Source organism: Molothrus ater, chromosome 3, assembly GCF_012460135.2.
Source record: "Molothrus ater isolate BHLD 08-10-18 breed brown headed cowbird chromosome 3, BPBGC_Mater_1.1, whole genome shotgun sequence".
NCBI lineage: Eukaryota > Metazoa > Chordata > Aves > Passeriformes > Icteridae > Molothrus > Molothrus ater.
In genome coordinates this window covers 88,978,764-89,003,736 of record NC_050480.2, presented here as the reverse complement: position 1 = coordinate 89,003,736, position 24,973 = coordinate 88,978,764, and the positions used below count along the sequence as shown (strand labels likewise).

Below are 24,973 nucleotides of genomic sequence, written 5' to 3'. Positions count from 1 at the left end.
AGATATACGTCCATGCACGTCTTCACTTACTGAGCCAGAGCACAACATATGTCACAACTGTCTTAGCTTTAATGATTTTGAGAGAAGAATAAAGAATAAGCTCAGCCTGATATTCTACCCTGTGTTTAACGTTATTATTGACAATTCAAGGCACCCACAGCTGACATCTGTATTCCCAATGAAAGCCCATTATTACTTCTCCCAACTGCTGAAGACCATGCAGTCTAATCTTTTTAGTTTTATATTAATGATCTGGCACATATTTCTTCTGATCATGGTTTTATAGATGCTGCTTTTTCTGTACACACAGCTTATATACAAACAATCCAAAGGTACCGTTTGAGTTTCCAAATAAGATTATTACTACATTCAATGCCTAAAAGGCTTTTTTCATTTCCTATGAAGTTTTCTTTTTCAAGCAGGATTAAAAGTAAAGTATCAGAAAAAAGAAAAATTTTATAGAAATATGACCCTTAAGTTCTTTATTTCTAAAAGGCAAAAGGCATGACAATCAATAAAATCTAAAACTTCATTTTAAAATTTTGGCAGTTATCTAACTTTAAAATTTTGGGGGGTCTTCTAAATTTTTTCACTCAAATATTCAAAACATGTATGACAAGGGCAAGGAATTCAGCAGTTTCAATAGATTTCTAAAGTTTATCTTAGCATCAATAAAGTATAGCATGCAAAATACTGTTTCAATTGTAATAATACGACCACTGTGCTGCAGGAACATGATTACAATTTATATATTGCTGTTTTTTACAATGGAATATTGCTCTGATTTACCACAGAACAAAAATAGTTTGAAGAATCAGACCTATTAAAAATATTGCTTGAGACATATATTAAATTACTGGTATTTCCTTAAAAAATAATCACTGAAAATAAATTTTAAAATGTACAAAGGAAAGAAGTTAGTAGCCAAAGGACAACACCAAGGTCTAACAGAACATACAAATATAGCTCCATGGGGTTTTTTTGTTAGTAAACATAACTTGAACAAAACAGCAGGACTGTCAAAACTGTGACAAAACAGACATGACCAAAACAGAAACAGTAGATTGTACTACAACCATTGCTCTGTCCTTTACTCTTCTTGGATTGCTCAAAACTTTAAACAAATTCAAAATAAAAACCATAAAACTCTGTAATTGAAACTGGATGATAAATTTGCACCACCAGTATAAAGGTAACGTATACAAAGCAGAATATTTACAATCTGTTGAAGTGACTGAATGATGATTCTCATCACCAATACTGGCAATAAAGAGGCAGAATTATGAAAACAAGCATGTAGCACAGATCAACACCTAAGCTCTCCCTTTTGAAAACAAAGCTCCAGTTAGGCACTGAAAGCTTAGTAGTTGCTATTTTCAGAGAACAAACAACTCAGTCAAATTCATTGATTGCATGCACAGTGACTTCATTTAGAAATCCTTCTGAGCCCTAAAAACCAGAACTCAATAAGGGAATTTTACTCGGACGTAAATTATTAAAATGAAAAGGAATCCTGTTCTGTCTAGACTGGTTGCCTCCCCTCAGGTAATTTGAGTAGATGAACTTCCCACTTCAATTACAGAAGGAAAAGTCATAGCTCTAAAAAACCCTAATTATAAAATAGATGTGTCATTATCACCATGGGATATTTACACACAAAAACACTGCATATGGGAATATAAGTTTTAATAATTTATTTTACACTGAATTTAGGCTATCTTCAAAGTCAAACACAGGATTTTACTGCTTCAGTTTTTTCTAATTATTTTTCTTAGTGCTTGTGTTGCATGTAGTATGGAGGTATTCTTAGCTTAATTGGACCACCTAGTATGTGTTGCAGTCAATATTTTCTCTTTCTACTTCTACTCTCCTCATACTTTCTTCCTTTCTATCAGCCATTCACAATGACTCTTCATAGGAATAGCTATTGCTGGGTTTTCACACAGCTGTCTTTATGAGAAAGAATTATCACTGCAGTGAATTAAAGAACTGTGGGAAAATTCCTTCATCTTGAAAACATTATTCAAGCCATTTCATACTTGAAAAGATTGTGGCACTAGTGTTTTTAGAATATAAATCACTTCATGGTATTTAAAATAAGACTGTCTAGTACAGTTAGTATGAAGTCTTGTAAAAACTAGAAATGAGGGGGGAAATAGTAGTACAATCAGCACTTATTCACAACGACTATCTTAGAAAAGGAACCACCTACGTTGCCTAAACCATGATAGAACTAAAAATTAAGCTTGTAACACCTGAAGACTTGCAAATATCTATCATTTCAGTACACAATCTGTCTTTAGATATCTAGTTCATTGTGGACATAGTTAGCTTATGAGTAAGAAACACTGAAAATGTAATACTCATTCCAAGAGAAAATTATATTCTTCTTCATATTTATTTTAAATAAGAGAAATATTTTTAAAAGGATGAAATTACAGCATTCACATTCTCTCCTAGACCATAGCAGTCAGGCTATTCAAACATGTTAGAATCATAGAATGGTGTGGGTTTGTAGGGACATTAGAGAGATCATCCAGTTCAATCCCCTGCCATGGGCTGGGACATTTTTCACTAGATCAGATGGCTCAAAGCCTCATCCAGCATGGCCTTGAACACTTCTAGGGCGGTAACCACAACTTCTCTGGGCAACCTGCTCCAGTGCCTCATGAAGCTCACAGTGAATTTCTTCCTACTATCTCATCTAAACCTGCCCACTTCCAGTTTAAATCCATTCCCCACTGTTCTTTCACTACAGGCCCCTGTGGAAAGTCCGTCTCCAGATCTGTTCTAGGCTCCCTTCAGGTACTGAAGGGCTGAAATAATGTCTTCCCTAAGACTTCTCTTTTCCAGACTGAAAAATCCCAATTCTCTCCCAATTAGGCATGAAAAAGAAAATATTAGTGAGGTCTTGCTTTCAACCTCCTAAAAACAATCCTGAAATATACAGTTATTATATTTGCTACATCCTTCTGATTAACTTTGACTCTTTCTTTTTCTTTAGTTCTTTTCCCCTAGAAACAGGAAAAAGATGGGAAGAGACAGGGAGAAAGCTGAAAAAAATGAAATATTGTTGCTAGATTAATTGTAAAAAAAGGAGTAATTAAAACTAAGTTAGGGAAATAAGACACTACAACATTGGAACACTCGCTGCTTCCATGTGACATTTCCCCAATACCCTATTTTGCCTACAGATTTTTTTGTTTTGAAATACGTCAGAAAATAAAAGCCCTGTTTGAGACTTCATTGCCAGTACTTAGAAAACTGGACATGATAATGCAAGTGGAAAACTTGCCCCACTGTAAAGTTTTTCACACCTTCCACTTCAGCTGTGATTACTACCATATTTTTGAGAGATCTGAATATTTGCTTGAGACAGAAGATGGATTTAAGTCCACTTGGCAGTACCTATGGGAATGGGTGTCATCAACTGTGAGCTGGAGAAGGACACAGTTTTTCTATTTAATCATAAGTTTCAGTAGTGTAAGAAGAAAAAAAGAAGATAAAAAGTGACGGGTTTTAAAGGTTCAAATCATGAGAAGCAGAAAATTGTTTAACAAAGATACTGAGAAAAGTTCTTTAAGGAAACCTCCTAAGAACAAAAAAATTGGTTTTGGACTTCATTCTTCAAATTGTATTTCAGGTTTAAAATATCTCAGTTATTTTCATTTACAACCCAACTTAAACTTTCAGGTGTGACTTTGTATTTTTTTATAGCAAGTTTCAGCAAGTTGCTGAAAAAGTATCACATGAGGGTAAGCAAGTAAGAGTACAGACAACAAAGACACAAACACCTGAAAAATATAAAGGATTTAGTATCATGGTAACTTCTAAAGCTATTCTTGGAGAACTACTTGTCCTGTATCCCTCTCCCAGGAGCAACACTGTGTCTCTTCCCCTGACAATTAGTGATAATGTGCCTTTCAAAAGTTTCTGCTGAGATGTGCTTCATGTTGAGGTATAAGAACACTTATATTCTGAGAATAAAACAGGCATGATAGAATTTAATTAACTCCCTTTCACTTTATATAATACTTTATTAAGCCTTATTTTGGAAAATATGGAAAACAAACCACCTTCACTGTGATCCATAGTGCCCTCTGGGTTGGGAAAAGGAGGATAAAATTAATAGATGTAAGGGAAAGAAAGAAATAAATGGTTGTTGGGGGTTTTTTTTCACACAATCTAACCAGCACGTAAAACAGTCAAGCTTCAAGCTAATTACAACACTAGAGAATGCTCCCCAACAACATGTAGCTTGTTAGATAAAAAAAGAAGAGCATGAAAACAGCAAATACATCCTGGTCAGCATGTACTAATTATCACTCTTCATGAACAATCTAAATTTTGCATGCATCACAGCAAAGGAAATTTTTTTTTAAAGGGATGCAAAAATGAACAGAAATGTTACTTTTCAGTTGCTGTGCATTTTACTGAAATACAAGGAGTAACAGTGAAGCAAGCACAAGGTAGCTGTCTGAAAGTTTACCAAAGAAATAAGAAGATTTTCAAATTGTGGTGTTCAGATGTACAAGTCAGGTTTTTAATGATAGATAAAAGGTGATCAACAGGGAAGGGGATAAGACAAGAAAGACTTTAAAATGACAACAAGCTGTGATATGTCAATCTACTTCACAGACCCAAAGCTTCTGCAGCATCACTCCCTTACTATGTTGATTCTCTACCCTATAAGACACCATTTGCTCCTCTTCATATACTATAAAAATGCTGCCCTTTTGTAATTTCAGGATACTCAAATGCATTATCTGAGCAGGCTATCATTGCTCTCAATAAACAGCACCATAAAAACTGGAGGAGGAAGAAAAAGCAAACTTAATGCATCTCTCCCAGACTGAACAGCAGAAAGCAAAGCAAGACAGAACTGAGTGGATGGTCTGTATTCCATTTACCTGATAGCCTTGAGCCATGAATGAATGAGGTGATACATATTGAGAACATAACACACAGCACAAGCACCAGTACAAGCATTTGGGTGTTTGTTAGATAAGTCTTCACAAGAAATAATCTAAAGGGCTCAAGAGCAAGAATACCCATAGCGCACTTACTGTTCAGAGTTCTATTAGTACTATTAGAAACAAAAGCATTTTAAATGTTTAAATGTTTTAAAATGTAAATGTTAAAGTATTTTCAGGTGATACCATTTGAAAAGAATTCAGAATCAAAATTAAGGGCAGGTGATTGGCAGCCAGGTGCACTTGTCACAGAAGAGATGCAATTAACCACTTGCATCTCTGAATTGTGCCCTCAAAACTTTCACAGTATAAGTTTAAGATAAGGTTAATAGGCTAATAAGTGAGAGACAGCATGGACTGTCAGCCTTACATTGCTTTAAAATGAGGTTTGTAACAGAAAAGTCAGACATGGTAATGTTTTACAGGGATGTAAAACAAACATTTTTTCATGCATTAATTCAATGAGCACATTGGCTGTGAGCAGGATTTACGACCAGGATATCTGTTTACCATGGCAAATGTTATGTTGGATTGACATATGATAGCTAGTTGTCATTTTAAAGTCTTTCTTGCCTTATTGCCAATGTGTAGCATCGCTACACATAATGACACCTAAAGAAGTCTTGATCTTGACTTAATTCAATGCACAAAGTATTAGCAAATTTAATCAAAATTCTATCTCCTTTCTAAGCATTCAAATAATTATTCTTTTTCATGCATTCAGTCTATTCTTACCATTGCAATCTGGTCTCACAAAAACTTGGCTAGAGTTTAAAAATTTAAAGGCCAGGGTTAGAAAGGAAAAGGAAAGTTGTAGTCATTTTCAGCATCTTTGCTAAGAATGCATTAATTAGATCCTACATCATGCCAGTGTTACTGTTTGTTACCGAACTAAGGAAAAAAATAGTTGCTTAAGTTTAGTGTCCATACATTTACAAGTAACTACTGAATATTATCTAAGAAAAGGCTTCTCAAAACAAGGCTTTTCAGGAAGAGCTGTCTCCAAGATAACAGGAGAATGAAGCCACATTCTTTCGTGGACTGTTTCAGATGAAAAGGGATTTGGATTTGCTTGCCTTTGCTTCTGGGGCTATTAATTATTCTACTGTTAGCTTCCTCTGTTCTATTAGAATTATCCACCAAATTATCTACTAAATTTGAAATTATAGCTATACAGCTGCAGTTACTATAATGATGGACTCAACCACACACAGACACAAATCAAGAAGCTGAAAAGCAACATGCACTGCAGGGATTTAGCTCTGTACTCATTAAGACTAAACACTATAAGGAGTCTATTAGCCTTTTATGTTCAGAGGAATACGAAAAATCCAGATTTCTTGTGTGGGGAGCTCACAAAGGTCGAAAGGCACGCTTATTTCACTAGGAGACAGCTTTCTTTCTATGAATTTGACTTTAGCAGGTGAGATGAAAGCAGTGAGACAGCAATGTCATATTTTGAGGTGCTATTAATAACAATCAACGCCATGCTTCAGAATGAAGAAAATTGCAATAAAAAATCTTTTTAAATCTGAAGAATCATTTGTTTTTCTTGACACAAACATCTCTTGTCACAAAATGGAATGTTACAAGCTTTTAGAAACTAGATGTCACAGAACCAGTAACTCAAAGAAATAGTCAAAGGGTTCTATCAGCATCCTTGAAGACAGACTTTTGCAGCAGCTATACACAATAAGCATCAGAATTCAATACAAAATTTATCATGGAAAGAGACAACAAAACCAACTGACATGTTTTGCTCAAGAGCTCAAGTATAGGTTTCTCCCAACCACTGAAACAAAATTTTTATGTTCCCTTCCTTCTAAGACTTTTCTGTATAGACATCCATTGCCAAATACACACTATGTATGTCAGTCTATTCTCTTAGCTCCCTTTGTTTCTTTCTAGAATACTGCTAGAGTTTATTCCTGACACACTACAGCAAAATCAAAAAGCAAGTAACAATAAGCCTCACCAATAACAACACGGATTAAAATCTGTAACAGGTAGGTGCTTATCCACTCACTTCCTCTGCATTATGAATGCAACACTTCAGAAGGAATATTCTGACAAAGCCAGAAAACTCTGCAATGCTTAGCTAGCAAAATAGGTCAAGCATTTGAGAATAAGCTCATCTAAAAATAACTTAGTTCACGAGACCTGACTAAAAGATGAGGTTTGCCTGAGCAAAGGTGTTTATCAATGGGGTTTGAATGTGCATTTCCCCAGCTGCAAAGCTGCATCTCCCAGAGCAGAGAAAGCTGAGTCCCGTGGAGGGTGAGACAGGGGACATGCTGCAAATCTTGTAACTCATGGTGAACAGCAATACAGTAACTCCATCATTCACCTTCAAGACTTAACTGCTTTCCAAATCAAAACAAACTGCCAAATTCCAGAGCAATCTCTGTTTTGGGGAATTTTTGGAGTGTGAGAGTTGTTTGTTTGGATGGTGGGGAGGAATGTTCTGCTTTTGAACAGGATCGGTACCTTGTCTAATTATTTTATTTGAAGATCTGCTAAAAAAATGAACAAAACCCTAACTTACACAACTTAAATAGGAACTGACCCTTTCTTACCATTTACAAGTTATATTACATTTACCTCTCTTGGTGATAAAATTCTGTTGATCATTTCTTGCCAAGCCAAACATCCTTGGGTGCCCATTTTTATAATTAAGCTTCTAAAATTAACCTAAAAACAGCTGTACTTTTTAATCTTTATAGTAGGGCCACTGTTAATTACTTCTTGCAGCTAAAGCCCTGCTTGTACTCATACTGATAACATTATCTTAATTTGTCCTTGACTTTAAAAAAGTATTACATGGTAACCAGCTCCCCCTCTCATTCCCACAGCTCTTAAAAACCAAACAAAACAAAACACTGCTCAAAAGAAGACTTTCTTAAACACTGGCAATCCCCTGGAAACCTACTGATGATTTTTCCTGTTTGCCAAGTGGGATTCATCATGTTAAGTCCGGACACTTCACTACAAATGAGGGTTTCCTCCCATTCCACCACAAAACAAAGCTTAACCAAAATAATTACGAGTTTTGAAAAGTGTTATTGTGAGCTTTTATATGCACATCCCAAACTGAATGACTGTACACTTCTAACATTACATGTTTACTTCCAAGGAAGTGCAACAGCAGTGAATGGCAAGTTAGACCTAAAAGGAGAGCAGAGAGAGGGCAACACATGAAGGTTAATAGACATGGAACCACAGCAGGTAAGAAGATGTAAAGAAAAAATAAGAACCCATGAGTGGTTATAAAAGACTGTTTTTCAGAAGAGTACATGGAAATCTTGCTTAGGGAAAAGTCTTCTTGGTAGGAGGGATCCAGGAAACTAACACCTACTTTTCAGAAAAGGCTAGAGAAAGGACATCCAGATACAGAATTAAAATGTGTTAACAAAAAGCTTCTAGTCCTAATCTAACACATCTTCCCCACAAACTACTCCTTTTAAAAGCAGCTGTCCTAAGTCACAGTATGACTATGCTTCCAAGAATACCTAAGTAATTTCTGGTGACTGGTACCATGCCTACACTTGCAATTCCCACTTACACTGAGTGACTGAGCTGAGTAGTACTTTACTCAAGACTGGAAGACTACAGAGTCAACTGTAGTTTAGAAAGGCTGAAATGTCCTCTGGTTTACTAATACTGCTTTTGTTTTGTTAGGTGCACTGAAACAATAATTTTGTTTTTCCAGAAGCATTAACACCAGTGTTTTCTCCATGGGCTATTTTAACTAAATTTAACACTTTGTTGTGGTTTAAGTACAGTAGGTGCTAGGCCTTCCACAGCCAGTCACTCCCCTGGAATAACATGAGGGGAAAGAATCAAAAGGGTATAAGTGAGGAAACTCAGGGTTTGAGATAAAGAGAGTTTCAAAGCTATAGCAAAAGCTGCACATGCAAAAAAAGCAAAGCAAGGAAGCCATTCATCACTTCCCATAAGCAGGTAGGTGTTCAGCCATCCTCAGGGCAGCAGGGCTCCATCACACATAATGGTGACTTGGGAAGACAAACGCCACCACTACAAACATCCTTCTTCCCCCAGCTTTATATGCACAGTACAACATCACATGACAAGGAATGTCCCTTGGGTCAGCTGGAGTCAGCTGGCCCAGCTGTGTCCCCTTCCCTACTCTCTGTGCACCCCAAGCTTACTCACTGGTGCATTAGAGTGAAATAGAAAAGGGCTTGAAGCCATGCAAGGGCTTGAGTGCTGCTCAGCAATGACAGAGAGCGTCCCTGTGTCATCAGCACTATTCCATGCTGATGTGCAAACCCAAAACACAATACCATATGGGCTACTATGAAGAAAACAATAACAAAAAAAGTTTGTAAATGACACCAGCAGGAGCCCCTTGGTGATATTCAAACCCTTACTGTATATGAAAGCTGGTTTTATAGAAAACAAGTTTCCTATTTCCAGTACTGTTTCTTGTGAACAGAGCTCTTTCTTGTGAGCCCAATGATTTTATTCCTACTCTCTATTCTCCTTTTCCACAACAACTGCAATATATTTCCTCATTATACATTTTCCCTACAGCCTGTGCCACCAGGAGACCCCGCTGTTGAGGACTTAGCAGAGGACCAGTTGCCTGGTTTCAAACAGAAATTTGAGAAGAAGTTGACAGAGCAGCCCAACAAGTACTGTGAAGCTCTGCTAACAAATACACCAGGTTAACTCCTCTGTCCCCTCTTGATTTCACTGCCTAAATAGTTCAAACATGCTGTAGAAACGAGAAATTTTTCAACAGTGTCTAGTAGACTGTTTCAAATGGCCATTTTTTCTTGAGCAAGTGGAAATAAATCAACATGTGTTGTAAGGCTGCTTTCAATCTAAATTCTGATACATCACTTGTTATCAAGATGCAAAATACTCAAATGATTTTGGTGTTTATATTTACTCTGAAGCTCTTACTTATATAAAAAACATTAAAATCGAAGTAAGAATTAGTAACTTATGATAAGCAATAAAATTGAAAGTACTTACATTAAACTTAATAATGTCATATATCAAGTACCGTGGGACAACCTGTCCATTAACCTTGTCGATGATCATTTCCTTAAAAGAAAAGAGAAAGCATTGGCATTTTTTTCATAAATACAGAAGAAGAATGTTGACACATTTATATATGAATATACCTGGCAAGCATGATGCAAACACCAGCCACGTCTTTATTACAAAAAAAATTTTACAACAGGTCAAGATTATAAAAATAATATTGTGGTCTTAAAAGTCTCTCATTAAGCATTCAACAAAACGAACACCAGGAGGCTGTGCTAGGGCTTCCCATTCAGATTTGCAACATTTATTCATTAGTTTCCCCACAGCTTTGAAAGTCTTGAGTGAATAATGAGTTATAGAAACCTCAGTAAGAACTGTGATCCTAAGCCAACCAAGCACTACTGGAAATCTTGTCCACAGTCAGAAGCACAACAGTGAGGAGGTAAAAAACAGGCATTCACATTCATTGTCTATGCTCAGATTGGATCTTTTAATTTTGAAAGTGTCCTAGGCAGCACTGAGAGCTGCAATTTGCTTGAACGCTGTTGCACTGTGACTAAACAGGATGGCTCCTTCGGACAGAAGTATCACAGCCGCTCTCTGCACCACATGAAGCCAGTTAACGTTCAATATGTACCAGCAAATCAGACTGAAAACAGGCCAGGTGGGGAAAGAACATTATTGATCAACATCCAAACACAAGTGTGTTTCCTGAACTTAATGGTATAGGCAAAAATACATACTCCTTACATGGTGGTGTTACATCTGTAACTCAGGCTTCCTATGACAGGAATTAGACATAGTATATAGAGTTTGATGAATCAACAATGAAGACTGAAAACAGTAACCACCAACCACTGGTAGATGTTTTCCAGAGACAACTCTGAAATAACCACTTCTCTAAATACAATCCATTTTCTCCCTACCTCCCTCCCCTACCTGATTGTTGGCAAATAAGTTGTATCAGCTACAGATTTTTTTTAAATTAAAAAAAAATTAAAGTTAAAAGTTAAAATTCCAAATTCACACAAACAACATAAAACAACTGAAAAACATGAAAACAGTTCACTATGACATGATGAAAGCAAAATCAGGAGTTCAAGAATTATTCCCAAAAAAAACATTACATCAACTCTATTTTTGTTTAGTTAATGTCTTGCTATTTTTATGTCTTACAACCTTTTAACTTCTCTCAGAATCCATGGATGCTACAAAATAAACCCAAAAAAGTCTGATTGACTCATGTAAGATAAATTTTCAGTCTGCACAACAATAACAAGATTCTTGAATTATACCTAGCATCGAACCACAATTTGCTTTGAAAAATAAGCAAGCAGTTCATTTGTAAAAACATCGATTTGGTTTAAAGCAAACATAAAGCTTGAAGTATAGAAAACTGAACTAGAAGACATGAACATGTTGTTCCTAAAAGCCACTGGGAAATCTAAATTACCTACTTAGTATTTTAGAATTTCATCCTCTGTGAACACAACACTGAGATGGAGACTGGGATTTCAAAGCCATGTGCAGCATCCACAGGTGTTGTGAATGACTGCCTGAGTTGACCTTACACATCATTCCACATAATTACTTTTTTAAAATTAAAAAAAACATAAATCCAATGAGTGGAAACTATTCCTTTGTAATATTACAATATCTTCCCTCTAAAAATTTAGTCACAGGCACTGTCAAACAGCTTGTGCAAAAAAGGTCTGCATAGAAGTGATGTAACAAAATGCCATTCTGCTAGTGTCCAATATTTAGGTAGGACACTGGTGAGCTCTCAGAGGAACAGCAGACACAATGCTGCAATGCCTTCTTTGGCAATAAATGTTATAACTACAAGAACAGATGGGTACAACTCAAGAGACAGAAGGCATGATATGCAAACTTGGAAGAAGGTGTAAAGATATAATGCAAGGGAAAAAAAAAAACCCAGGATAAAAAAACCCACCTGAAATTCCTGATAGTAATCAGGTGAAACAAATAACAAAGTTACAGTGAAACAAAAGAACGACGTTGTTTTTCATTAACTCTCAGCTGAACTGGCAGGTGAAACAACTTTTTTGGAACACATTTAATTGAGCACATACTTAGGGTTTAAGGCCTCACTTTCTCAGTATGCATATTCAGAACCTCAGCTTTGATGCAAAGTTAACATTTGTATGCAAAACCCTGAAAACATTTCAATGCCTGATATTACAAGATTTTATGCCTAATTTTAAAAATATGAATCTCTGCATATTCAGTTTAAGAAGGATTAAAAAATACAACAAAGAAGACCAAGAACTGTTTTTAAACATCCTTTGAAGTGTTTATTTTTAACTTTTTCTCTACTTCAGACATGTATACATTTTTATTCTATTACTGATCAAACAAGATTTTTTCCTCATCTCCTTCCTTCTTTTATTCTTCCCCTGCCTCCTGTTCTCTTTGACATCCTGACTGAAATCCCAGCTACCAGAGCAAAAAACAATAGCACAATATGCCTTAGAAGATGAGATGACAAATTCCTGCACTGCTCATCTCCATCATGACAACAACATTGCCTGCTCCATTAGTTACACCAATACAACTGTCATAAGGCAAAAGCTGTAAAGTGAGCATGGGAATGGTTCAGATTAGAAATGCTCTAACACATCATTATTTTACAGTCTGATTTCAGAATCTTCCCTGAAATTATCAGAATTGAAAAATACACCAGGGAATGGAGCCCAGAGACAACTTCAGAGAAGATGGGAAATGTAGTATTTGTGAAATGACCACAATTAAACTCACTCATTCTGACCTGAGTAATAACCTGGTACTATAAGACTATAATTAAGCCAATTTTTAGATAACTAAAAACTTATAACCCAAACCCTCTCACATGACATGCTAATATAACATAACATTATCCCTAAGGCACACCTGCACCCATCCAGCTCCTTCTACAGACTGCATGCAGATTTACAGCCAGTATTGTATGATTCAAAGCTACCTCTGCTATTAGTTCTTGTCTGTTAGCTGCTGCTTAAGGTATCCACTTAACCCATGGGCCTGAAGAACAAGGACCAGTGTTCAATCAATGCAATGTAACCTGACAACACTGTGCTGGTGTTATTTTCCTCAATCCTGTGGTCTTGCAAAGCACAGTTGTACAGTATATTAGACCTGAAACAGTGCTGAGAGCTTTTTGCTGGACAAGTACCAGAAGAACAATGCTGGACTGAGAGCTCATGGGGCTTTTTTCCCTGAATCACATCTCTATTGTAACTTAGACTTAAAATAATCCAAAATTCAATCAAAAAGCAAAGGATCCAATTTTACCAGCCACTTGCAAAGTGTATTTTTTTGTTGACACAGAGTATGGAATCAGATCTAATAATATATCTGTTTTTCCTTTTTCTCCTGTGCCTTTTCTTAATCCTTTATCCATTTACCTTTAACACAATTCTAGTCACTGCTGAATTTCAGGAATGAAAACAGTTTTTGTTTCTTGCCTTTTTTCTTAAGTCTATTTTGCATAAATCTATTTTGCACCAGCTTTCACGAACTCAAAAAGTTTTAAGTTCTGCAAATTCTGAGACAGCTTACAAATAGATAAAGTGTCTCCTGACATAAATATATAAGTGCATCTTTATCTCACTGTCCATTTATGGAGTTCCTGGCCCTCTTCAGTCTTCAAGTGTAAACAGAATTTTATATAAAAATTAGAGAGTTTTTAAAATTGTATTAAAACTGTAAAAGTTACTCCAAGCCTAAGGATGACTCTGCATTTTCTACTCAACTGTTCCAAAGCTAAGCAGAATGCCAAGATAGCTCCTGAAAATAGCTATTTAACTTTTTTGCATGACAGCCGAAACATTTGAACAAAACTCTGTGCATTCCCTCAGATAGCACTATGGATGCAAAACACTTGGTTTCTAAAGGAGTAAGTCATACTAGTCACCTGTAGGTGAAATTTAAATTAGCTTTAATGAGCTTTGCAGAAAACTTTCTTCCATGACTGAACAATTGCAACTGAAAAGCTGGAGATGAGCACAGAGTGGTGCAGATCTGTCATCACCCAAGATGTCCCTGATCACATAAGAACTGTTTGCAAGTAATTTCAGCCCAAAATGAACCACAAATGCATCTGAAATTCTCAAAGACAACCACATGAAAGGCTTACAACACAGGCCTTAAAGCAAATTAAAAGATCCCTGAATGCATGGAAATTGCCTTTATGAAAGTTTCATGTATACTGTCATTTTAAATAATGTTAGGGGATATTAATCTTTTGTATTCTTAAAACCAGTAGTATTTTGCTACATGGCATTGATTTTTCTGTTTTCTGTTTCCTTTTTTTTCATATTTTTAAGAATATTCTAAAGCAAAACCAATTGGACCACCTCAATCCATACTTTCATTCCCTGAAAGAGAGAAAGCTACTTCAAGGACAGGAAGTATGAACTACTTCAGCCTGTAATTAAAGAATTAATTTCAACAGCCTTTCAAGCACTAATTAGCAAATTATGTTAAGAGAAAAAGCCAACTTCTTCCCATGGATTTAAAAAATAAAATAAAATCAATCATGCATATATCTAGAATAAAGGATCATTCATGGAAATTTTCATTTGGCATCAACATTAGACAAATACTCAATTACAAAGCTAAGTTCTTCTGATGCTTCAAATAATAGGCAAGTCTTATCCTCAAACCTGTTAAAGGAATTTCAGTTGAAAAAAAAAATATTCCAGCAGCATCTGACCATACCAAAAACAAATTGAGAAATCTGTACTATGAAAAGTATTTATCCATTGGAAGGCTTTAGTTCTATCTCAGGGTACTTCATTTAATCAGTACTTGTTCATTTCATGTAACTTTGCTTTTCACTTTATTAAAAAAATAATGTAGGAGGAAAAAAAAACACACACTAAAGACTGATTTTATTCCAATAAAGTGAAACACCAAAATGCACTATTAACAGTCAAACTTTTACAGAACCACAAATTAAGCAAAGTTATAGTTCATGCCCTGGATGCCTGAGAGAACTTCAGTCATTCTTAAGAGACTTAAACTATAAATCTGGGGTACACAACACACCAGATCAGAGACCCTCTTCCATGCCCCACAGCTATATTATGCACTTATCTCAATATCCCTGTCTTCCACCATATACATATCAGCCACCTTCACTAAAACATCTGTTTGAAATAAAGAGAATAATTAAATAAACAAATGAAAGAGCAGCCATTTCCAACAAGAACACCTAGGACTGTACCATATGGACACTAGCAAGTCATTACTTTCTCAAGAGCTTTAGAAGTAGCAGGGGGAAAAAACAGCAGTACCAGGCTTGTTATCTCAAAGCATGGAACCTAATGTATGTCATCAAGAACAGTATGTATATCATTCAGAAGCTGCCTGGCTGAAGAGGCTCCTACCAGACACGACAGCTTGTGCAACCACTTCTGAGCTGACAGCATGGCATTTCTTGCATTATGCTCTTCAATTTTTCAATGAAGCAGAGGTGGTGGAAAATATTCCATTATCTGCTTCTCTGTCCCTGAGACAGTACATCGTTCCTTGCAGTAATTATCCTCACAGATTCAATTTACACACGCTTCACATGTAAATGTGTGCTCAGTAAGACACATCATTCACAGAAGTGACATTTCAAGTAGAATACTGACAACAAGAGCCTGAGAAAGGAAAGAAAGTTAATAAAGACAATATGGCTGAAAAGTGCAATGGGCTTCAGAGGATCAATATGGAAGCTATGTCAGGTACAAAAATATTTCATCAAGCAGGAGTTACAGCAATGGAGAGTCTCCAATACTACTGAAACTGCATAAAAGGAAACTGCATTGATCTATTAGTGTAAGAGCTAGTGAAATTCTCTTGGTCATGTGAAATGGGACCGTCAAGAAAGAAATAATTTCTTCTTGTGGCTACAGTTGTGAAAAGTTTGCCACCAGCCCAGCCTCCAAATACACAAATCTATATGTTTTACAGCTTGGTTTACAACTGGCTCAAAAAGTTCATTAGCAAGTTTACACAATTTAAATTAGCATAGCAACTTAGAAATGTTTTAGCCTTAAACAAATATAACTAAGCCATTTCTAAATCATTCAAAAATTCAGATCAGCTGAAAATAAAGGTGACAGAAACAGAGACATCAATTCACAAAAGTGCATCAAAACGTCATGAAAATTTTATCAAATTTTACAAGTATTTCCACAAGCTGTATAAAATGTACCATGTTTACTATTTCAAAATATAAAGCTGTAGGAAGAGATAAGTTCTGCAATAATTTTTTAGATTTTTCTTCAAGGCTTCTTTCATATTCAGAGAATGTCATCTCAATACCTTGATTTATTTCAAAGACAAACAGCTCCCCCCAGAGCAGTCATCAGTCCTATTCTGTAGGTAAGTAATTTCTTAAAAAATGCAACTCTCACATTCAGCCAGTGACTGAACTTATATTCCTCCTGAAATCCTATGATTCACCAATCCAGGCCTAAAAATTTGGCCCTGTTTATGAACAAAAGCAAACAGCACAGAAATAGTTACAATAATTATACAGTATGCTCCTTACCCCATCTAGAAGAGTGTTTGTTAGATGTGAGCGAAGATCTTTACGAAACGGAAACTCCAGGTTGGATACATGAAAAATGGAGTTGTCTCTATCAATCATATAAACTTCATTCTTGCCATCAATCAGCATCATATACCTGCAAAGGCAGTGTTAAGATATTATAATTACAGGTATATCCTCAAAATCTCTATTATTTTGTTTTATATTAAGTGTTAAAAACAAGTAATCGTGACAGATATTATTTTAAAAAATATTTTAAAAGTACTTTTTTACATTTAAAAGTTTAAACCTGTAAACTAACCAAAGGGATATCGCAGACCATATGATGCTGTTCTCAGCAATAAAAAATGGGAGAAGGAGGAGGAAAGAGGGGACATTTGGATTTATGGTGTTTTTCTTCCCAAGTCACTGTTGTGCATCATGAAGCCCACCTTTCCTGGAAATGGCTAAACACATGCCTGCCAATGGGAACTAGTAAAAATTCCTTATTTTTCCTTATATTTATCTCAACCCCTGGTCTTTCTCACTTCCACCCTTCTGATTCTCTCCCCTATCCTGCTACAGGATGTGTGAGCTTAGTTGCTACAGGACTTAAGCCAGGCCACACCTTAGACCTTCCTCTCACAAGGACAAACACTGCAGAATAGGGCTGCAATTCTTCAGCTGAGTCCATGTAACAGACCTCTTAAAGCCCATGGGCATTCTGTATGGAAACAAAGTTTTTGTTAAGCATACCTCTCTGCATGCCATCTTCCTTCATAACTAGATGATCTGGGTGGTCCCTTCCAATCCAAATCATTCTATGATCCTATGATTTCTATGATTCTGTATCTTACTTCAGAGAGATGCTGAGAAGCAGCATATGCTGACTTTGAAGATAGAAAAAAAATCTCATCTCAGGACAGTGAATTACTTTCATGTAAACCCATCTGTCTGAGTCTCATGGTAATATACCTCTCTAACTTAGAATCTGAACAAGTTCTCTGCTTGAGAAAGACATTAAACTGATCCAGATATGTCTCATTTTGAAATTTTTTTCTGAGTTTTTTTAGCTGAATGGCTGAAAACTCCTCTACTCTCTCAATTTAATAAACTATTGCAATAAAACTTTGAATATGGTCCAAACAGCAGAATTTATCAAAATTCTAATTACTATCAACATAAGATGGAAAAAATTTGGTCAAGGATGGACTGAAAAACAGAAGCGTTCTATGAGCAGCTAATAATTGAAAACGTGCAAGAAGCAAGAGATAAGCAAGGTTTTGGTGAAAGTGAATTTATAAATTAATGAGGGATTTGAGCTGGTTGGTTGGTTGAGGTTTTTTGTTTGCTTAAGTTAACAAAAAGCTTAGGTTCACGTGCTTAATGTCAGGTTTAAAGTTTTATCCAGATGACACTACAATCATTCATGGAGAAATCTTGTGGACTTCTGAACAGCACATTTCTGAATATTATTTCGATGTACCATGGCCATTTATATTTTACGAAGTTAATTAAGGTATTAGGAGATAAGCACTTACACCAGAATAGAGAACACGCCTCTGGGCAACACCACAAAGGCAAAGAAAGAGCGATGATTTCTCAAGCACATTCACTAGAGATAGAACACAGGAACTTAACTGTCACACATCGCACTGCCCACTGTGAACACTCCTTGCTATTACAGCTGTACATTTATTACTAATTGCCTCTATTGTGTGAGCACCCAAAAGCTCCAATTAGTAACCGGGCCCCATTGTTTTAGATTCTGGGCAAGTACACAAGATGACACGGTCATCAGATGGCTCAATCCAAATGTAAAACCAGACAAGTGAATAAAATAATAAAGGCAGGGCAGCAATAAGAGCAATAACATAACTGCTCATTCACCTCTGAAAACTATGCATGGAAGTAGAGGATCATATTCGAGCTACAAACATCATCTCTCAAAACTGTCAGTGCAATCTCTACAAACCAAGAAATCCTGACAAATAGAGGGTCATGATGTCCATGCAGATTTATCTCACAAGCTGATAAAATATCTAGTCATAGAAATGGTAAAATCTAAAGTTTCATTAGAAGCTACTTTTCATTCACTTTTGATCCTGAGGCAAGGCTTGTTATTAATTCTAACTGGACAATATTATTAACACAATAATTCAGGAAATAGGATGAAAATTTCATTTGCAGAGTGACAGTTCTTGGCATTAAACAAACAGATCTCCAAACCACCTACCAGAGTATTAATAATTTTAATTTTTAAACTTTAAAAAACATGAACCATCAAATAAAGTTTTCTCTTCAGAAATCAATTATTTTTAGCATACCCAAATAAAGGCAACTGTATCAAAGGCTCATTTGCCTCCTCCTATATCCTGTATCCTGTAGTCCACATCAGTTGGGCCCCAAACACAAGCTAAAAGAATTATTTTATTAGGCTTCTATTTTCAGTTCAGTTTGTTTTGTGGTGGCGGTAGGTTTTTGGTTTTTACACAATTTTGAAGCTGACATGAGCTACACTGAAAATCCTAAGTTAAAAACAGAGGTTTCTCCTTTATGTGGATTTCATTAAATTTGAAAGTGCATTTCAGGAAGATATTACTTAATGCATAAAATAAGGTAAATTACTTGGTGTCCATCAATATATGGTCACTGAGATTAAGGAACAAGAACAGAACTGCATTTCCCAGTCTCCAAATCCAACACTGTACCCACTGGAACACGTGGCCTCTGCCCTCTTTTCCATATTATTATGGTTCACAAAACTTGATTTGAAAATACTCCCCCAACACAGCACCTCACTACACATGGTGTAGTGCTTGCCAAAACATATTTACCACAAAATTGATTGCCTGTGTATTCACAGAAGTTTTGCTTCCGACTTCAGTTTTGTGATGTGCTTTATTTATGTTTAACTTTCTCTCAGCCAAAATGGCAGCAACCATCTCAGCAGTAAGCTTACATATGTTAATTTTGTGCTTTATAGGAGTTTTAAAACCTTAAGAATAATATAAAAATACAACACAGGCTTCCTCAAACATTCAGATCCTATCTTCTGAGCTTGAGTTCAACACACAAGTAATTTTCTGAAAAAAAAATCTACAAGTAGCAAATGGATTAGAAATATTGTTTCAAAGGAAGCTTAAAAATTCAGCTCCTCTAGGAGCTTTCTTTGCCCTGCAGTATTTCTTTAGACAGGCTGTATCAAAGAAGATTATTCATTTTGACACAGTGCTGCCATTGCTGTTTTTTTTTTTCATTTTCCTTTTTAAATATGCCTGTGTCTGTATTATCACATTAAAGAATGCAAAATAGAAGAAATTCCATCATCAACTCTAAGCACGAAATGCACGGCAGCTCTCCATTCCGAAGGGAGTTCATTATACAGCCTGGAATTCAGCCTTGTGCAAGTGCTGCCCTCCCACACAAATAAGCATTACCCAAATCTGAATAGCAATTAGCATCTCTAATATGCTCACTGACGCAGAGGTAACAATGAAATCCTGCTACAGATATGATTTTCAATTCCTTAATTTCCTTTTATGATTGGCAGTATTTCAAAACCACGAGCATGTCACCACTCTAGATGGATCACCTAAGATGAAGCCAAGTCACACGAGTGCTTTACATTGGACCCTGCCACTCCCTCCTGGCAAGAAAGCATCAACTTCTGGCCAGATGCATCAAACACTGAGGAAAAGGCCAAGAGAATGAAAATGAATGACTGCTCTTTATCCACTGACAGTAGGAGATCATCTATCTGTGTCACTAAGCTGCTGCAGTTGCATGTCCTGACCCGAATCCAGACTGTGCTGGATTCAGAGCAAGTTTAAATTAGAAGAGTTTGAAGCTGGCCTGTGGCACATGGAGCAAAAGACCCTAAATCCCAATAAATGAGGAAGGCTCAGCTTGCTTTCTTCTATGAACTGCTGCTAGCAATGGTTACTGCTTTAAAAGATGTCTCCTCAAGGATGACAAAGCCTGGGTACAGGAACACTAACACAGGAACTTACAAGAAGATTTACAGTATTATTTTCAATGTGTAAACAAAAGGAAACAATGTCTGTCTAATCAGCACACTGACAGTTCTATCACAAACCACCTTCTCCAAACATGCACACATGTCATTTGCATGAATACACAGCACATCAGCCAGCAAGGGACACTGCTTTCTACATGCAGAAGCTGATGCAGAATTATGTATTCAACAGTCCAAATTCCAAATAATTTTTTAAAAAACACACAGACAGACCTTTGGAAGTCAGTCTGCTCTGAGTATACCAACACTTTGTATTTCTCTCACTTATTTCTAGTATTTAAGTATGCCATCAACAGTTTCCACAGCATTTGAAACCAAAAAATCCCTTAGATTGTGACTGACAGTCATTTCCAATTAACAGCCTCCAGCTCCAATATTTCTTATTCATGACCTTGCATTTTCTACTACTAAATATCCTTCCAGTTTTATTATTCTGCTCCTCAGTGAATTCAGTGGCTGATCTCCCTCATTTGTTTATCAGAACATACTTGGATTGTGTTTCAAAATACTAAATGATACAACAAAATTAATACTCAGGATCTCTACTTGTGGTTTTTATGCATTTTCCTTCAAAACCATCCACTGCCATTTTCTTTCAATCTATTCTTTACCTATCTTAGAATTCTAGCAATCTTCTTAGCCTCATTTTCTCTAATAAAGAGCAATTTTGTCAAAGTCCAGAAGTATGAGATATACCAGTCTTTCTAGGTCAAAGCCACAATTTTTCCCTTATATGAACTCCTACCAAAATGGTTGAACTCAGAGGAAATCCCATTCCTCATCTATACTGCAGACTGTGTTCCTCAGTCACAGTAATTCTGAGTAATTCTATTAACTACTGCCCTTAGGGCAATCAAATCTGTCATTAAATAAAGAGAAAACCTGCATTTTTTTATCTATTTTTACTTCTCATTACAATAATAATGATTTAAATGTAAAGTAAAGTCTTAGCATGATTGATCCAAACTTAGCTTCTAAAATCAAGACCTTTTTTTGCCTCAGCATTAAAATACTGTTACTAGGCACTTGTTTAGTACATAAATGTATCTTGTATATCTCTTACTACACTCAGAAGCACCTGAATTTGTCACCTGTTGAAATGCTCCACCAATTTTCCACCCTAATAAGAGAGTAGAATTCAGCTTCTGGTTAACTTCCACAATTGTAAGGTGTCTCCATGGGGTAAAATGACCAGTTCCCTGTGCTTCAAAACTGTCTTGGTTAAACTCTTATTATGGAGGTCAAGACACTCAGCTTGCATTAGATGTTCAAGTGTGCTCATCATGACAATTCTGATCAGGCAAGTGTAGCAGGTCAACTTCTGTGTCACTGCTGAACCTTTCTTTAACAATCCTGTAGGGATTTTTTTAAAAAATCTGAACTCTGTAACAATTTTTTTATCCTTCAGTTATTAGGAAAATAAAATGTTATTTCTCATATTTTATCTTGAATCTTTACTAAACAAAATGAATGCTTTCCTATATTTATGCTATAATCAAGAAAGTTGTCCTAGTTCATCTGCTACACCAACATCTAATTTTGTGAGAAGTCAGAAAGTTTCCACCAACCAGCCTCATGTTCTGAATCATTAGTTCAAGATACCACTGCCCTGACTCAATGCTAATACAGAAAAAAAAAAAAAACTTTCTCGTCTTATTGATCACCTCATATATCACAATGGAAGGGCTATGCTTGATTTTGATATTCAAACCATCATTTCAGGTGGAAAAGACTTTTAGGACACTTAAGTCCAAATGTAAGCCTAACACTGCCAAGTCCACCACTAAACCACATCCCAAAGTGTCACATCTATATGTCTTCTAAATACCTCCAGGCACTGATGAATTGATCTTCACCAATCACCCTGCTTATTTGAGAACAAAGAATTTCATTTTCACAGGATTTGCTGAGGTGGTATTCCAGATAATGAAGTAACCTTGTCAAGTCACCACTCTAAACTGAGATACCACACAGCTTATACAGCTTTCAGTCTCCATAATTTTTACTATTCATTAGTCTCCTCCATAGTTACCACACTCAGCATCAAAACCTTATTCTTGCCTGCCACCACTCTCCTTTAAACTCTGAATGTAAGTTTCCCTTTTCATTTGTTTCCCTTGACAATTCAAGGTCCAGAGCAGTTACTTTGTGACTGTTACAGCCCTGAACATCATCAAAAGTGAGTGGATCTGCAGATGATATTTACTACAGAAATATTCACTATGCCCAAAACTACAGCAACAAACACTACAAGTTTTGATATCCAAAGGGTACCACAGCCAGGAAGAGAGATGTGACCACACTTCCCCAGCTTACAAGGTTCTAAATTATCAGCAGAAAATGCTCATATAGCAGCTACTTTTTAGGGTTCAGTGAGAGCACAGAACAGCAGCTGCTGCCAAACATGCAAACAAACAAAACAAAACAAAACAGCAAACAAATAATTAGATCAAACAACAAACAGGGTAGTGAAAAATATAGAAATAATGCTGCATGATTATACAACTTCATGGTATCCTCTCACCTGGGGAATTTTTTAATAAAGGAGACAACGGCAATACTAAGGACCATGGAAAAATGTATAGGAATTGTGGAAAGTACTGTAATTTCCCCTAATAAAGTATTGCAGTTGAAACTGAGCTCAAACTTTAGCTTTTCTTGTTTTATAAATCAAAGATAAAGATACTTTAATTAATTTAACAGATGGCAAATTCAAAACCAGTGTAAAACTACATTTTCTATCTAAAGTATTATTAGACTGTGAAACTGCTGGTAAAATAAAGAATTTAGCTAGGTTTAAAAAGCCTATCCAGTTACAGTGCTTTTCTTGTCTCTCTTCCAGGGTTTTAATTAAGTTAGAGTGCAGTGGGGTTTTTTTTTCTTTATTTTTAGAAGGATATTAAACTTTATGGGTTAAATTTAAAGTTGCCTTGTAATCATTATTTGACTTACAACAAAAGGTAAATTAAACTACAACTACTACATATTGAGGAGCTCCTATAGTGCATTGTGACGTGATTTGTCTGATGTAAAACAAAAGAATTGTTAAGAAGCTAGAAAGATATTACCCAGTAACAACCTTAAGATATTACCCAGTAACAGATTAACTTTAAATATTAGATTATCTTTGTTTCACCCAAATTTTGATGATACTAAGTGCATTTCTCAAATACTGACAGGAACACTGTTGAAAAACAACTGCATGATATAATGTTCTGATCACATTTTTTTTAAAGCTGCAAGATTAATGGAACAAACTATATCTCCAGCTTGACAGAAGTCTTGAATTGTTTCATCATTTTTGCTGCTGTTATTATTATTATTATTATCTTCATTATTTATTGCAGATAGATTTGCAAGTTTGCTTGATCTTCTTTGGCTCCATACCTCTCCACAAACCTTTGTCTGAAAATATCTTGGAGGTTTAAGGCAAAATTCATGCCTGAAGCAACAGGCTAAAAAGTATATATAAGAAAGAATAACAAATGAATTTAGCATTAGATGACAAGTAGTTGCATTGCTTCTTTCCCAAGCAAGTGAACCGTAATGTCTCTCATGGAGGGCAGTTACAGAGCAGTCACAAAATGAGTAACACAGCTTTGAACAAGGAGATCCCCTTAACCTGGAACTGATTTATGTCAGAGCGTGTTCTGGGTCAATTCCACCTGCATCACTGGCACAAGCCACAGCAGGAACACAACTGCTATTTGTGCTCACAGAACAGATCAGCTCCAAGAGAAAGGGGATGCCCCAGATATCTGGATAGTTCAACTTCACAAACTGAATGGCATTCTTCCCTGACTGAACATAAGCAGTTACGCTTCGTGGATGTGTCTGTAGTCCCCCCTAGGAGAACCAGCAGCTACAGAATGTACTGTTCCACTAAAAGTGGTCTGGGAGAAAGGAAAATAAATAAATAAGCCATAATCACTGATACTGGTTGCTTGAAAAGCAGATATACATGCAGGCACACCCTTTATCTGGATCTCATGAGAACATTTCAGGACTACAGTTGAATACTCCAAGATTAGCATTCATAGCACAAGCTACATAATAAGTTAATGCATTTCAATGCATTAACTATTTATAAATAAACAAAAGAGCTTGCTTATAAGACAATCTGTCCAAATACTTAACTAGTTACATATGAATAATCAGTTAGGTAGCATTGTTCAAAGAGCCCAGAATTGTGCCAATAAAACTTTGTGTCTCAAGAGGCTTCAGAACTATGAAGTATAGGCCTGCTTCTCCACAGAATAGACTTCCTGTATAGTATCTCATCAGAACTGCTCCTTAAACACCCAAGGAAGGGACACAAACCCCCTTCTTTCAGAGTCATGACAGGGTTGTGAGCATATATAAATGAGAAACCACATCCAAGGGTAAGAATGCTTTCTTTGGCCA

At 36.1% G+C, this 24,973-nt stretch overlaps 1 protein-coding gene across 1 annotated transcript in view; it reads right to left on the bottom strand.

Annotated features, from left to right (window-relative positions):
• Nucleotides 1-24,973, bottom strand: part of RNGTT (RNA guanylyltransferase and 5'-phosphatase) — a 170,939-nt gene that overhangs the window by 111,952 nt on the left and 34,014 nt on the right. The window contains 2 exon segments of the mRNA XM_036380592.2: nt 9,975-10,046; nt 16,552-16,687. Of these exon segments, the coding sequence (XP_036236485.1) occupies nt 9,975-10,046; nt 16,552-16,687 (208 nt within the window).